The sequence below is a fragment of the Protobothrops mucrosquamatus genome, unplaced genomic scaffold (genome assembly GCF_001527695.2).
Source record: "Protobothrops mucrosquamatus isolate PMUCROS unplaced genomic scaffold, P.Mucros_1.0 scaffold957, whole genome shotgun sequence".
NCBI classification, from domain to species: Eukaryota; Metazoa; Chordata; class Lepidosauria; order Squamata; family Viperidae; genus Protobothrops; species Protobothrops mucrosquamatus.
The window spans coordinates 68,726-85,251 of NW_015387201.1; the positions used below are offsets into that span (position 1 = coordinate 68,726).

Here is a 16,526-nt window from a genome sequence, read left to right on the forward strand (position 1 = left end):
AAGTTCTCAAAGTTGAAGGGGGTGAGGAAGCCCAGGGACCCCAAATGGAAAGCCATGACTGGGGGTACGCTCCTCTGTTGGCAAAGGAAAAAAAACAACAACAGGGAGAGGGGGAATGTTAGAAAGCACGGAGAAAGAGTTGGGGAAAACAGCATCCCCTGAGCATTTTCGTCCTTGTTCTTACGTCTGGGACAAAATGCCCTTGAATTGTTTTGCATTAATTGGGAATGAGTGCAAAATCCGGAGCAAATGCGTCAAGCTAACTTTTGCTCGGTTTGCAAAGTTAGCTCAGCAAAAAATCACCGGTTCTTAAGACATTTTTCTCTGTTCTATGTCGTTTTGGATTTTTTTTTTTTTTGGTACTGTTTCTTGTTTTTAAATGTTTTTAAGAATTTGTAAACCATCCAGAGTCACTGGGAGACAGACCATGCTGGAAACAAAAAGCACAACAATTTTGCGGTTGGCTCTTCTATTGTGTGTTTAAAGGCACCTGCACTGTCCTTGTGTTCTACACATTTGTCTGGGTTTCATTTAACCTGGACTTTTTTCTCCAGGTCTCGGTAGAATAAATGTGTGGTTCTTTTCTTTTTTCTTTTTTTTTTTAACCAATGGGTATTTGAGCTCATAATATACCGGGAAAAGCGATGAAGCGTAGAGTAACGTCCCGTCTCCGCCCAGGCAGATGATAAAATCTATCTGATCTGAGATATCGTCATAATCTACAAAAAGGGGGGAAAAAGACATTTGTTTTTCAAGATCTTAAGACTTCTAGCCCTGCCACCAATTAAACAAGCAAAGATGCAGGCAGATGACAGAATGAAAGATCTTTTTATCTGGTCCTGTTTTAACTATGGTCATTTAATAACATTCATGCTGGGCTCTTTGGCAGCTGCCTGACATTAAAAGTTATTCTTCCCAAGCCCGCGTCTTAGAGTCTTAGAGACTGGACAGTCGCTTGTCTGAAATGGCATAAGGTCTCCTGCTTGAGCAGGGGGCTGGACTAGAAGACCTCCAAGGTCCCTTCCAACTCTATTCTGATTGATTGATTGATTGATTGATTGATTGATTGATTGAATCACGTTCACATGACTATAGGGCACTACAAATGGCTGTAAAGATGGGCTGGTTGCAAAGTGCCCAAAATCTGGTCACGTTGACTATAAAGGGCTCCCCGACATAGGACCTTTGAACCAGATTGTTAAGTAGCTTTTCTGGGTCCGTCTTAAGCAACCGGTCGTAAGCTGAGGACTCCCCCATACTATCTATCTGGCAAGAGCCCTTTTGAACCACCTGGCAGTGCCGAGGCGGCTAAGTACCTTCACTAAACGTGCAAAACCGCTTCTTCACCGACCCAAAACTCTCATCGTTCACAATGGCTGGATCTTCCAGGACTTTCTTCTCCACGTAAACCAGCATACTGTTCACCTGGAAAGGCAGAAGTGGCGTTGACATAAACAAGTCAACAACATCAACAACAACAAAAAACCTCTGAGGAATCTTCAACGGTCCCACTGAAGCAGGTCAGCCCAAAGAATTACTGGCCGTATTCACATAGCTTGCTGAGTTAGTTTCAATGCTGGTTAATTACGTATGTTAAATTAAGCTGGGGAGACGAACTGGGTGGAATCGTTTTTATGCCGCGACGGCCAAAACAGGATGCAAGCCTTCCAGTATTCCAAGATCTGCACCAGCAGGAAAAAGCCAGGATTCGTAGTCCACGTTCTGCTTATCTAGGAGAGGGAGAATGACATAGCCATGTCCAGCTTACCTCGGTCAGGTAGATGCAGAGGTCTTTGAACGGCTGCAGAAGACTGGCGTCTCGGATCTTCTTGATCACAAGGACGCTTTTGGGCGCTTTGTTCCATGTCAATCGCTGGCTTGCTGGATCCTGAATGTGCCTGTGGGAAGACAAGGCCAGGATGCTATAATTTTTGCACACACACAAACAAAAAAAGAACAAATGGGATTTTTTTAAAAACAACACACACAAGTAGTTTCCCCTTTGCCTGTTGGTTTTCCTCCAGCAGGAGAAATACAATTTTCCAAGGATGGATTGAAATGTAAATTTCTCCCCAGGGTGGATTTTTTTTTACAGGCCAGAATATGACCACATGAACCTCTGCAGTTTTATTTAAAAAAAAAATCCATGTGTTATGTAACGAAACTGTCACTCAGACAAACGCAGACATTCTGCTTCAGTTTAGGAATTTCCCAGGATTCTGCTTTGTTTCAGAGCTTCTGTTAATGCTGAAAGCTGTGATCCCTCGAATGCTGGTATCTGAAAGACGATTCAGTGGGAGAGTCTGGACCGATTTATTCAAGAACCTGTGTCTAACGCAGTGGCGGTTTTTTTCCCATCCGTTCACACGGCCTGTCCACGAGGACAGGAACCTTAAATCTTGGAGATAAGCTACATTTTAGAGACAAAGGCACACCTTTCTGTCCAAGAAGCAAAGCGTCCCTTTAGCAAAAGTTCTAAGAGTTACAAACTGCAAAAAGAGGCTAGCGAACGAGTTAAAGCCATCCCGTTTTATTTACTTATTCAATTTATTCGCTCGCCCGTACGCAGAGGGCACTGCATTCGGTCACTTCCTGGGTGCAACTCTGCCTCTTCGAATCAGCTGACAGGCTAGTGTTTTCCAAACTGGCCCAGACTCCCTACACCAGTGGTTCTCAACCTTTTTAATGCCGCGACCCCAACCGGTCGTAAGTCAAGGACTAAACCGGTCGTAAGTCGAGGACTAAACCGGCCGTAAGTCGAGGACTACCCAACCAGTCGTAAGTCGAGGACTTTCCCTGCCCGGGAGCGCCGCGCATGCGTGCTTCCGCCCCCTGCGCCGGCCGAGGCGTAGCTGGCAAGCGGCAGAGACGGAGCAGGCCGACCACCAGCTGGCCCAGCCCAAGGGAGGTAAGGCACCCGCCGGAAAAGGGGAAAAAAATGGCAGACAAAAAAAAATGGCGGACAAAAAAAATGGCGGACAGCCTTGCTTGGCGACCCCCGTGAAATGGTCGATCGACCCCAAATGGGGTCCTGACCCACAGGTTGAGAACCACTGCCCTACACACTTCCCACAATGCCTCACGCTGGCGGGGGAATTCTGGGAGTTGAAAGTCGTAAAAGTTGCCACGGGTTGGGAAACACTGCCCTAGGCTGCTGAACTCCCCGTGGACGTTCCAGCTTCCAAACACCCACTTTGGCGCCTTGCCAAGGTCTCTGATCTCTGCCTTACGCAATGTGCAAATGCGTCAAGCGAGGGAAGGTGTTGCTGTGAAGCTGCCGCCGGTCGTCCAACAGGTTAAACCCCACGGGCCGTTCCCACGCAAAGCACATCTGGCAGGTGAGCAACGCGGGGGAAAAAGACACAAGCTCTCCCTTATTTAAGCGGGGATGGTGAGCCGGCATCGAACGCAGCGGTACGGGAAATTTCTGCGGCCTCTCTCTGGACAGGCCACTCCGGAAAAGACAGGAGCGCTATTGTAGTAATATCAAAATCACACGTGATTAAATTCACTCCCTTTCTAGGGAGAGGTTGACAAGGAGCTAGATGTTCTCCGGGATGGAGTTTTTTAAGTGCCACCAAGCCGAAGGGGCTCGTATTCCATTTCAGAAAGCAGAATAACAGAGTTGAACGGGGCCTCGGAGGTCTTCTAGTCCAGCCCCCTGCTCAAGCAGTGAGACGTCAATGCTGGCTTGGAAGATCTAGAAATGGACATTCCGGTTAGAGGTGATCAACTCAAGGACTCTGAGATCAGCTTAGTAAATTCTGTCGGAAAGGAGGGGAACGTAACAATGCCGTCCATTGTTTTCCAATGAAGAATCCAATAGCTGGGCAAATTACAGCGGTAAAAAATCTTCTCGTCCTCACGCCGTTTAGATATCTCTTGAGAAGCTGGTCAGCCTAGACCCGCAGATGTTTCGGAATCAAACCCAGCTTTATTATCAAACCACTTTTCTTATCCCTTCACAAAAAGTTCCATTTAGCACTTCTTTTTTTTTAAAGGCAGCTCTTGATTTTAAAAATAACTGCATTCTTATGCTTTCCTTCTCCTTTTTTTTCTTTTCTTTTTTTTCAAGTAAGTTAACCCGAGGTGAATCTGTGTGTATAAGAATGCAGCCAAAGGTAAGAGGGAAGATATTTCATGCTTAAATCCTTCGTATTTGTTGAAATTAGGCTGAATCGTTCTTAAACTGACATTTCTTTGCAGGCTGCAAACTGTGGAACTCCGTGCTACAAGATGGCCACCCAACCAATTTTAAAAGGATATCAGAAAATTAACAAAAGATTTCGCTAACAGTGGCAATTAGACTTATATATTATTTCTACCCATGGCAAATATCTGTCTGTCTGTCTAATCTATCTATCTCTCACACACAAGGATACTACTAAACTAAACTCATGATTTCTAAAGCTGGAACTAAATTCTTCATTCTAACTCAGTATAGTTGTCTCTCTGTTATATTAACAATTAACTAAAGGGGATGTTGCCATCTGGAATCATTCCAGGTAACACTTACAAAATATTAGACAAATATTTTCCCCTGCTGTTTTTTTATCGGTAGCAAAAAAAATAAATCAATAGCCAACTCTATCTGCTGGTGGAAAGCAAGGCTTCAAATCTGGACAGAAATCTGTTTATGCGTTTCCAAAAAAGCCAGAAGGTCTTGGCAATGAACTCAGGATAAATCTTAAGCCATCCCTACCACCTTGCATAACCTGGGAAAGGTGATTATAAAAGTCTGCTTTAAAGCTGCACAGAAGACAGGCAGGCCACAACACCACAAACACGTCAAAGGAAGAAATGAACTATAACCCAACTGTGCCTTAAAAACAAAACATGGAAAATTGAGCCTGTTTTTTTTTTTTTAAACTTTTTAACCCGATGCTTTTTATATACTTCCCGGCAGAAAAATCCACAGGGAAGGAAGGAAAGAAGAAAGAATGGGAAATAATGAAAAGAAAGAATGGGAAAAAAAAAAAAGGAAATTAGAAACCGCACTTCGGAGAACTTTTAACCTGTAAGGTATTTTCGTCCTAACCCTGCAGTTTACTTCAAGGTGGAGCCCGGAAAAATGTGATTTCAGCATTTCGAAAGGATCAACCCGGCTTTCCAGAAACTTCAATTAACTTTTTCTAAGACAAAGCGATAATTAACTCCTCCGGAGGATCTTCCTGCCGACAAAATCTCAGCCATCGGAGTCATTTTCTGTTCACTTTCTCTACTATTTCCTACTCACAACTATTTCCCTTCTCCTCCCAAGACTCACCACTTCCAGGATGACGGACCGAAGGAGCAATTACTGAGGTGCTGAAAAATTTTCATCCTTCTCTCCCAGAAGTCAGGCGCGCGCGGTGAACCCAAGGGCAAAAAACAGCCTCCAAAATAATCTTTTCCGGAGCCAAATAACTACCTTAGAAGTCCGACTTTCATTTTTTAAACTGCTTTGATGCCTCTCCCAAAATCAGTATCGCTGCTTACTTGGAAAAAGCCACCGCAAAGAATTATCCAAAGGCCTCTCAAATCAATACAAAAAAAAAACACAACAAAAACAACAAAAAAGGAAAAGTGCTCGGTGCGAGAATTTAAAAAAAACTACTTTTGCTCCTCCAGCTCCTTGTTGCGTTAACGGTGGTTTACAAACAAGTTTTAATCAAAGCCAGATTTTGCCAGATGGGTCTTTGCATAACAAACCACAATCGTCCTCAGCTTCATGCTGGAATTTCCGATTAAAAGGAAGAGACGGCACGGCCAGCTAACTGCCTACTCGTACAGGCAACTTGGGATTCTTCAGGAGGAAAAGAAAATGATTTGGAGAAGTAAATCTGGACTTTTGAAAACAGCCAGACAAAACTAAAACTGAAAGAAAGGATGTGAAGGAGGGAAGTCGAATCGCTCGGCTGCTGTTGTGCCTCCCGTTCTTGGTTTGTTTTTTTCTTTCCTGGATGCTCCACGGACGAGAAACGCTCCGTGCCTCCTTGGCCAGCGGATTAATCTCAGCACACATTATTATATTGTACAACCCCAGCACAGCCCAAAAGGAGGAGCTGCTCTAACCTGGTGATAAAAAATGGGTGATGCAAGTCCAAAGTTGAATAAGTGACAAGTCTGCCTTTAACCCATCGGCTTCCAAACCACAGGAGGGCCTGACCGTCACCTGGAACGGAGGTGTGCGTGTGTGTGTGAGTGTGTGTGTGTGTGTTGGCCAGGGCAGGGACTGAGTCAGTGTTGTTCCTCTCTCTTGTGAAGAGAGTGGGGCGGCTTCGGTTCTTGACTGTCTTGTGCAGGGGTGTCTTTTTTTAAAAAAAAAACTTGCCATCTGCAAAAGCCCAAGGATTAGAAAACAGCTGGAGTGGGAAGGGTGGAGGATCCCAAACCAGCTTATCAGCCAATTTATGAGAATCAGTCCCTTAGTGGATGCACAGGAGTGCTGATGCAGACTGGGGAATTCAGATGGGGGGGAAAAAAATCAAGTTAAACCACAATTGACTCAGAGATATGAAGAAACGAAGGACACAGGTTACGTTGTTCGGACGAGTCAACAAATATTAACCCTGTCTGCCTCTCCACTTTGCATTCGGCCTCTGTCGTGGGCTAAAATGGTTTATGAAGGAGCAATGAGGAGGAAGTTTAAATCGCCAAGAGAAAAACCCAGATCCCAAACCCCAGGATTGGATCTGAGTAGATCTAACAACCTGCTCAAGCTGGCATTTTCCTGGGAGGGGGGGGGAAAGACACGAGTCCTAGCAGGTACAGAAAGCGATGGAGTTGGGGGGTGGGTGTCTCTTTCTCAGCCCTGTGCAGAAATACTAGGGGTTGAACCCAGAAAATGGGGAAGCAGCCGTTCTCTTAATAGAGGATCATCGTTCCTGATTCTCACAGGTTCCCCCCCAAAATAAAACCCCACATCACCATCCATTTCCTGGCAGTACACATGTGAACAAATTTTAAAAACCACCCAGACACCAGGAGACGCCAGATTTCTTTTCCAAAATGCTACCGTGCAAAGCTGCCATGCAGAAGATAAATCAGAATTATTCTCAGGTGAATAGATTTCATTGCCAAAAAATTTCCAGTCTCCTGCAGCGGAAAAGGCAGTGGTGAATTTGATGGAGACATAAGGAATCTTCTATCAGGAAGCATCCTGAGTGTCAGATTCTGGACTGAAACGTATGTCGTGCGTGTGTACACAAGGCTCGTGAAAATTTTAACTTATTGCCCAGGCTTACGCACCCGCAAAGACAGATCAACTGGGTTCACGCAAGGTGCTAAAAGCTCGAGTAGCTTTAATCATGGTTTGTTTGCAATCTAGACAATTTCAGCCGCTGTTTGGGTGCAAGGGCAGAAAAAAGGAATTAATTTAATCGTCAGATCAGCTGGTTAGGGTGACCTACTGGCCAAAATAAGGAGAACCACTCAACCCTCAAAGATGGAGAGAAAGACCTGCATGTTGTTTAAAGGTCTAAAACCTCCCACTTGCCCAATACACGTCAAAAATAAGAATTCACACCGACTGTGCTGACCAGCCTCTCTTAATGAAAAACTATAGGCTGAAAATACCGTACCATTTTGGTCCCAACTGTTTCCCCATTTCAGAAAAAGCTGTCAGCTGGCACCGCTAAAGGAGAAGTGGTGCTTTTCAAAAAATTATGATTAAATGAATTTCTTCTACGCTGAAAGGCTGCTCTGGAACACTGCTGGAAAGTAATTCTAGATAATTGGAGAGTCTCTCCAGAGCCTTCAGGAACAGGCAGTCCTCGACTTATAACGGTTTGTTTAGCGAACATTTAAAGTTACAACGGCAGTGAAAAAAGTGACTGAGGGCCGTTTTTCACATTTACGACACTTGCAGCCTCCCCGCGGTCACGTAATCACAATTCGGACACTTGGCAACTGACTTGTACTTATGACTGTTGCTGTGTCCCGGGGTCATGTGACCCCCCCCTTTTGCGACCTTCTGACAAGCAAAGTCAATGGGGGGGAGAAGCCAGATTCACTTAACAACCGGGTCACTAAATGAACAACTGCAGTGATTCACTCAACAAATGTAGCAAGAAAGGTCGTCAAATGAGGCAAAATTCACTTAAGGAATGTGGTCGTAAGTCGAGGATCGCCTGTAAACAAACTCTCCTTGAGATTTTTTAAAATAGAGGCACCTGAACTCAAATGGCTGCAAATGTCACCCTCTAGAGGCAAGATGTGTCGAGAAACAAAGAACTGTTAGAATTCTGTTGTTAAAAGTATAACAGCAAAATCTTGAAAGCCTCACAGATTCTCGGCCCCTCTTACACCAAAGAAAATCAAGGCTAGGCAATCTTGACTTTCTTTCTCACTCCTTCCTCCCTTTCGGGACTAAGCTGGCATTCCTTCTTTGAGGCCACTTCTGCACTCCTTTCTTTTTCTCTCTTCTTCCCAACCTTGGCTTCGCCAACCTCTGTCTACAGCTCCCACCACAGCCTGCCAAACGAGGTTTCTGGTTAGACTTCAACGGCACGTCACCCAACGTTTGGAGACTCATCATCAGAAAAAGCTGGTATGTCAAGGACGTCACTCAGAAGCGGAAGAAAACAATGCGAGAATCATACAAGTCTCCAAGCACGATGCAGACCAACCCTCTCTACGTTGTGTAGGAAAATCAATTAAATGACCTTCCAAGATCTTCCAAGGTCCACTCACTCCATGGACCTGTCTTAATTCCTGTTTACTCCAAGGGCCACTGTAAATATCCCACTGAAGGTAGCAAAAATATATTCCAGGCGACAGGCAATGGAAAATATACACGGAAAAGGCAACGGGCACACAGACCAATCCTTTTCAATGTGAGATGAAACGCTATGTAGACATACCTTATTATCCCATTTAAAATGTCCCTTTGGGGAGAGGATTTTGATCAGAGCCAGTCTACTTCTGAGGCCCTTTCTGTGAAGGAGGCCAAGTTCATGAGGTCAAGTTGTTCAAAACTTGTTCCAAAACATGGAACTCAAGCTAAGTCTTCTGTAGGAAGCAGAAGACAAACATCTAGCTGGGGGGACCACACCTTGATAAGCGGTCACCACCTTCTCTCCATTCAAAAACAAATGCACCCCAGCTGCCCTTTTATGGTAACATGATCAAAGTCAACTAAATCCACCTTTGCAAAGCAATAAGCGTCGTATGAGTGAATCAGAGTTTTTATGGGACAAAACAAGGAAACAGTTTTCAGGAGCCACTGTGTTTAACCAAGCAAAGTACAAACAAATTCAACCATTCAGACTGAGGTGTCTGGAATTCTCTGTGACTGTTCCTTAATTTAATCGGCTTTTGTTCCTGGAAAGACAAAGAAGATGGAGGAAGTTTCCACTTACATAATGGCTTGGGGATTCTGCAGCATGCAAGCTTTTGGTCCAAACGTGGTGACTGGGCATGGTCCATGTAAAGAACGTGTCCTCCTAGGAAGAGAAACAGCGGGAATTTAGTTCCCAACAACTCAAGAAGATGCAACATTGTCTTCGAGGATTAAAAAAAGGAACATCAGTTTACAATTTTAACTCCCCCCCCACCCTAAAACCGTCAGCAACAAAGTCTGATTTAGCTCAAAATTCTGAAATTTCAATAGGCTACTGAAAAAAATGTACTCTAGTCTACAGAATGGGTTCCCATCACGTCAAGACAATTTATTTATTTATTTATTAAATTTATATACCGCCCTATCTCCCTTGCGGGACTCAGGGCGGTGAACAGGCGATACTAAAAACCATGATAATAAATGTAGTTAGTCTCAGTTTGACTTAAGGATGTGCAGGGGAATCCAACTAAGTCAACTATACTTTATAGCTGAATCCAGTCTTTCTCAAATCTTGGCAGCTTTCAGATGGGCGGACTTTAACTCCCAGAATTCCCCAGGCAGCTGAGGAATTCTGGGAGTTGAAGTCCACCCATCTTCAAGTGCCAGGATTGAGAAACACTGGCTTAAGATAATCAGGGGAACTCACCAGACAGAAGAAAAAAAGAACCCCAAGAAAAGAATGAATGGTAAATAAAATATGGCAAAAGAGGCCATTTCCTGCAAGGTTGAAACATCCGGTGTCACCATCAGAATGTTCCTGCCGGGGGCTGAAATAGCTCAGTTAGGAACGTTGCAACTCTCAAAATGCTTTGTTCATTTCTTTTACACATATGCTGCAACAAGAATTCCCGACCAGTAATTAGAACTTTGTGTAAGCTACTGGTCCGACAGATTTGGATGCAACTTCCTGTTGCTTCAAAAGCAGGGATTTTAGAGCAGGTCGCGCAGGCGCAAGGAAAGCAGTATATTTTTTACGATATTCAGAACTAATAAAATGAGAGCTGAGGCTTGGTTCGTTCTAGGAAAGAAACAACCTGTAATTTCCCACTGTTAAAAAAAAAAATATCTTAAGATATCCCCGGATGGTCCTGCCTGGAGTTGTTGAGCTGCTGCAAAAACAATGGTGCACTGCTTACTGAGATCTCCAGATGTTGGCCACTGTTCTGGGAGGGATCCCAATTTTGATCTTTGAGGGAGGGCTGGGGGCCGTGAGCCAAACGGCACGGGGACCGTTTCGTTTTTGGGTGGAAATATCCTTCAGCTTAATGCCTACGGTTGATGGGATTTAACACCCGTAACTGTGTGGTTCCCCTGGCGTCACAATACAAATGATTCAGGGCTGTTTTTGGAGCTCTGTGGGGGCCAGAGGTCCCACCCACATTACATCACAGCATTTAAAGCAGATTACTGGCACAAGCTATGAGGATCAGTGACTCAGGCAACCTTACAAAATTTGGCTTCCAATAAGCCTCACGGGGCAATTAGCAATCTCAAGGAACTAAGTGGCCAACAATTATTGTGGTCACCCAGGAGGTGATTTTTTTTTTTCTTCGCCCCAGGGGACTAGGAAAGCTAACCTGCTCCTAACCTTTTTGCCTGTCACCTGCAGCAATCAGAGAGAACACAAGATACAGCTCAGCTCTATCCAGGTCAAGGTGCTGGTTATGGCTTTGAAGGTCCTACATGGCATGGGGACAGGATATTTGGGGGACTATCTCCCCCCTGGTTACACCAAGCCCTCCCACCAGATCTGGCAGAAAAGGCAGGTTGTGAGTCCCATCGACAAGGGAGTTTTGTTGGGTGGGACCTAGGAGAAAAGCCCCAGGTCCCTGCACGGAAGAATCTCTGCCCCATCCAGGGTGAGGCTGGCTGTAATCCTGTTAGCCTTCCATAAGGCCTTTAAAACATGTTTTTTTTTCACCTGGTCTGGAGCCTGGAGCCTGCTAATGAAGGTTAATTGGAATACAGGTAGTCCTTGACTTACAACAGTTTCTTTAGTGACGGTATGAAGTTACAACAGCGTCCCCCGTGGTCACACGATCTAAATTCAGACGCTTGGCAAAACTGACTCCTATTTATGACGCACGCAGCCTCCCCTTTTTTGTGACTTTGTCTAGCAAAATGAATGGGGAGGTCAGGTTCACTGAACCGTGTTGCTAACTTAACAACTGCAGTGATAATCCCTTAACAACTGTGGCAAGAAAGGTCGTAAAACGGGACAACATTCACTTAGCTGCAGTGTTTCTCAACCTTGACAATTTTAAGGCATGTGGACTTCAACTCCCAGAATTCCACAGCCAGCAATGCTGGCTGTGGAATTCTGGGAGTTGAAGTCCACATGCCTTAAAATTGTCAAGGTTGAGAAACACTGAGTCTTAGCAACAGAAATTTTGAGTCGAGGATTTACCTGCAATGCTTACTCTTTTTTTTGCCAGTTTAACAAAAAATCTTTTGAATTCGTTTTGGCTGTATTGGTTTTTAATCTGCTTGGATTGTTTTATTGTGGGCGCTTGCCCAGAGTCACCGTGAGAGAGGGGCAGCTGTAGAAACGGTTTTTTTTAAAAAAAAAATTGATAAAAATAAATCATTAAAGGGGCATCCAGGTATACTGGGAATAAAAGCAAGTTATGTCGGTTTTTAGAGATTATGCTCTGCAGGACCTGGTATTTTAGTGGGGGGGGGAGTTTCCAAGCAGGTGGTCTTATCAAAGCTCTCCCGAATGGTGCCAGCACATACTCTGCCATCTTGATCCCACCCGAACGTGCTGTGCATTTGCAGCCAAGGTCAGAGTCGGACAACAGCTCTTTTGTGTTTTTCCCCCTCGCACGTTTGAAGTCAACAACACTACCTCCTTTATTATTACCTCCCAACAAATAAGCAAACGCCTCGGAGGTCCGTGCAAGGGTGCCTTTGCGTGAGCGTCTCTCTATGGTTATGGAGACGGCCCTCAGGCTGGGGTTTTGTTTTTTTTTTACGTCCCCGTGGTCTGAAAGCTCAAAGCTCATATTTATATTTCTGCTTTCTGGGCTGAGGAACAAAGCAAAAATAAAAAATAAAAAAATTGAATTGCCCTGTTGGAAGTCAATAATGCAGGGAGGTGGGACTAGATCAGTGTTTCTCAACCTTGACAATTTTAAGGCATGTGGACTTCAACTCCCAGAATTCCACAGCCAGCAATGCTGGCTGTGGAATTCTGGGAGTTGAAGTCCACATGCCTTAAAATTGTCAAGGTTGAGAAACACTGGACTAAATGATCTTCAAGGTTCCTCCTAACCCTTTTGCTCTATGTTCCTTTCATTTTGTGAAGGTAGTACCTTTTCTCTCTTGTCAGCCTACTATTATCTTGTTTTATTTCACTGTACATCCTGCCTTTATTACTTTTACTAAATAACTCAAGGCACTGAACATATCCGATAGACCTTTCCCCTCCTATTTTCCCCAAAAACCTGGGAAGTGAGGGACTGGCCCCAAATCACCCACCTAGCTTTCACGGCTAAGGAGGGACTAAAACTCACAATCGCCAAGTTTCTTGCAAGGCGCCTTAACCACCAGACCAAACTGGCTGGCTGTTATAGCTTCACAGGCTCCTTTTATTTTATTTTATTTTTTTAAAAAGGGATCAATACTCTGCTACTGAGTAATTCTGGAGTATTTCAAAGGCTGCTTTAAAATGGTTTGCGGCTCCAGCTAAAACGTTGATGCTACAGATTAATTTTCCCTCTTCTGCAGCCTCCTTAGACAATTCAGAGGCTGTTGGATAAGATCTGCTATCACTTATAGAGAAGGCAGATCTTCTTTAAGCGGGCGAAAAAGGACTAGGTCACGACTCCAATCACTTCCCGGGGATTATCCACTTAAGTAACACGAGGATGATGATGAGGATGAGGATGATGTTAAGAGTTAATGGCTCCATGTATCTACATCAGCCTCTTTGTTTGTATTAGGGCAGTCACAAGCTCAAAGCTTCCCAACTTACCCAATGTTTGCTAAGTGATCAAGAAACAAAAACCAAGAGGAAATAGGTGCTGAAAACGGGACTTTGCAAGCAGTGAAAAAGACCGCGTGAGGGATGCAAAGAATGATTTAAACGTTTGGGAGAGGAGCTGGGTTTTAGAACATGGTTTAAGCCAACTGCCAAGTGGTTTCTTCCTCCCCAAATGGATGACTTCACGCACGGAGCTATGCCAGCGCTTCATTTTGGCCTACCCGGTTGTCAGAACCCCACGGCGGTTCACAAACCGAGATTTACGGTTTAGGGTGCCCAACTCACGGTGGCCTCACCACAAACCCAATTTAAGCCACTGAAGGCCGAGTAGAATGTGTGAACTTATTTGGAGAGATTGGGCAGCCATTCGTCCGGAATATATAGTATAAGGTCTCCTGTTTGGGCAGGGGGTTGGACTAGAAGACCTCTAAGGTCCCTTCCAATTCTGTTATACTGTTACTATATACAAAGAATGTATGCAGGATTTCTTTGGGGCCTCGTGGCAGTTAATCCAGAATCTGGGCAGAGAAAAAAAGTTTTTGTTTTTTGTTTTTTCCAAATATTCAGCAGTTTTTTTCCAGGCAACACAGGCAATGGGGAAGCAGAAGGGCTGGGAAGCTGGTCATCCTTAGTGGATTTAGCCACAAAACGTGTTGCTTATCCCTGAGTGCAACGGTGAGCTGCACAATGAAATTCCTGGGAGATCTGCACAGCCAGGGGATTCTCACTACATCTAATCTCTGCGAAGACACATTGGAAACAAATTATTCCAGAGAGAGAGGAACAAAAACCTCTGTCTTCCAGTGAGAAAAATCTCCTACATAGAAGGGGGGAAAAAAAGGAAGCCAGGCAGTATTCTAGTATTTGAGGGGCTGCCACAAAAAAGAGGAGGGGGTCAACTTATTTTCTAAACCACCTGAAGGCAGGACAAGAAACTATGGGTGGAAACAAATCCAGGAGAGAAGCAACCTGGAATTAAGGAGAAACGTCCTAACAGTGAGGACAATTAACCAGTGGAACAGTTTGCCACCAGAAGTTGTGGGCGCTCCATCACTGGAGGTTTTTAAGAAGAGACCGGACAGCCATTTGTCCGAAATGGTATAGGGTCTCCTGCTTGAGCAGGGGGCTGGACTAGAAGACCTCCAAGGTCCCTTCCAGTTCTATTCTGATTGATTGATTGAAGTTTACTTCCCCCCTCCCCCAATTGCAATCTTCCCTAATTCTCTATAGAAGAATTAAGTCTTCAATCAAATACGGTGGCCTGTTTTAGCCAAGCCAAGAAGCTCAAATTAGCAGCTTCAGCATAAGCCAGGACTTTTCGTCAAATGATGGTTTAATACCCCTGATTTGTTGCATACTGATAAGCTACAATTTTCTGGCGTGGAACTCTGGCTAGAAAACAGCACCTAACAAACTTAACAAAACATCTGGAAAGGAGCCAAACGGTCAGTTTGTGATATATTTTTTTTGAAACGGGGAGTCTCTGGACCTTCAACCTTGGCGGCCAAGAGCTCAGAGGAAAGGTTTTTAGAAGTTTTTAGAATTTTAATATATACCCAGTGCGGTTTAGATGGCAATCACACCGGCGGTTATTTAGAACCAAGGCCTAAGAAACCAGATGAGTGACTGGATAATAATCAGGGGACAATTACGAACTAATCAGGTGAGATCTGGGTTGGGCCCGTCCTCTGAGAGATCCATTCAGACTGCTTATTCATAGGTCAGGTTATTCACTCGAGATCCCCATTCAAAGCCACCCGTGATTGCGTGATCGAGGATCGTGCTGTAAACTGGTACCTGAATTCTTTGGTGCTGCCCAAGGCGGGAGAAGCAGATAAGCTCCGAGTTTTTGTCCGGCCTCGCATGGAATTCGTGCAGCTCCGTTCCTCGTCGGCGTGACAGGTAGGGCACTGGTAGCACATGGCGCTGGGGTTCACGTCCTCGCCGGCTGGGCCAAAAGCCTCCGCTTCCAACTCCATTTTGAGAAGGAACTTGGTGGGGGAAAAGAGGGGAGGGGGAAAAAATGGACAATTTATAATTACCGTCGGGTTCAAAGATCCAGCAATCCCACAATTTGGCTTCTGGATGCATTTATGTACTGGTGTGTATTTCTAATTTGCCTTTCCAGAAGTCTAAGCTGGCTAGCCATGTCCTCATTTCCAACCGTGACTTGAAAGCCCCCAATAAATCAGTGCTGGCGTTTAAAATCAGAGCCAGTAAAAAAAAAGAAAAAAGAAAACAAGTCAGAATAGTGTTGAAAGATCAGAAATTTGGAAATCCCGCCCCCCGTGGAAACTTTTTTTGGCAACCACCCTCTCATCTTAAGACATTGCCACCTCCAGAAGTTTCCTAATTCTTCAGTGACAACAAAAACGACAATTTGGGGGCAGGTTTCTGCTTTTATCCAGTACCCAGAATGATTCACCCAATTTAGCTGTTATACAAGATGTTATAAGGAGGGAAAAGGAAATATGAATGCAGAGAAGTCAGAAAGGAATATTTTGATTTCAAGACAGCCAAGACCAAGGTTAATTTCTTGTTAAGCAGCCTCCAGATAAGGGGGTCCCTTGTGCTCTCTGAGCCTGTTTTCTTGCAGACTTTGTGACTTGGGGAATAAGTCACAACTGGCCCCGAGCCAAAACATAAACCATGGTGTGTAAACCCTAACAGCTGGGCCTCCATACGGTGCTAATCAAAACCTCCCTGACGGCCCCACTATTGATTGGTGCCATGCACAAACACATCACCTAAGTGTGCAAAAGGGGATGGAGGATTTACAACATTAGCTAACAAGTGGGTTTTTTTAATTAATATTTTGAAGACGTTACAGTAGCCGGAATGTTTTTGACCTGCAAGGCTCAATCATTAAAATATTAAATGATATCAAATGTCTGACTTTTCAACGTGCACGGTGGTCCCAAAGAAATGTGGGACCCTACGGTGTTCTGACACACCTGGAGACTGGCATTCTTTTGTGACTTTAGCACTTGAGACAGCCCACTTCCTGAACTGCTTCAGTTTCACCTGTGTCCCACTCTAAAGAGAGCTAGTTTTGTGAACACTTTGCGGAAGAAAGTCTACCAAAAAAAAAAAAAAAAGCAGCGTAAAATTCCCGGTTGGGTGGAGACCCATAGTTTATGAGGAAGTAAAGTCCCACTGCGCAATAGTAGAATATACCAAGCATCCATAAAGAGAACAACAAAAAAATCAATATTTACT

At 44.5% G+C, this 16,526-nt stretch overlaps 1 protein-coding gene across 1 annotated transcript in view; it reads right to left on the bottom strand.

Annotated features, from left to right (window-relative positions):
- NADK (NAD kinase) overlaps positions 1 to 15,179 on the bottom strand; it is an 18,212-nt gene extending 3,033 nt beyond the window's left edge. Inside the window, exons 1-8 of the mRNA XM_015819595.2 lie at positions 15,105 to 15,179; positions 9,342 to 9,425; positions 8,844 to 8,916; positions 5,267 to 5,406; positions 1,769 to 1,898; positions 1,317 to 1,425; positions 634 to 719; positions 3 to 74 (exon numbers count right to left, since the gene is read on the bottom strand). Of these exons, the coding sequence (XP_015675081.2) occupies positions 3 to 74; positions 634 to 719; positions 1,317 to 1,425; positions 1,769 to 1,898; positions 5,267 to 5,406; positions 8,844 to 8,916; positions 9,342 to 9,425; positions 15,105 to 15,172 (762 nt within the window). The 5' untranslated portion in view covers positions 15,173 to 15,179. The remainder of the gene's footprint in view (positions 1 to 2; positions 75 to 633; positions 720 to 1,316; positions 1,426 to 1,768; positions 1,899 to 5,266; positions 5,407 to 8,843; positions 8,917 to 9,341; positions 9,426 to 15,104) is intronic.
- Positions 15,180 to 16,526: the final 1,347 nt, after the last annotated feature.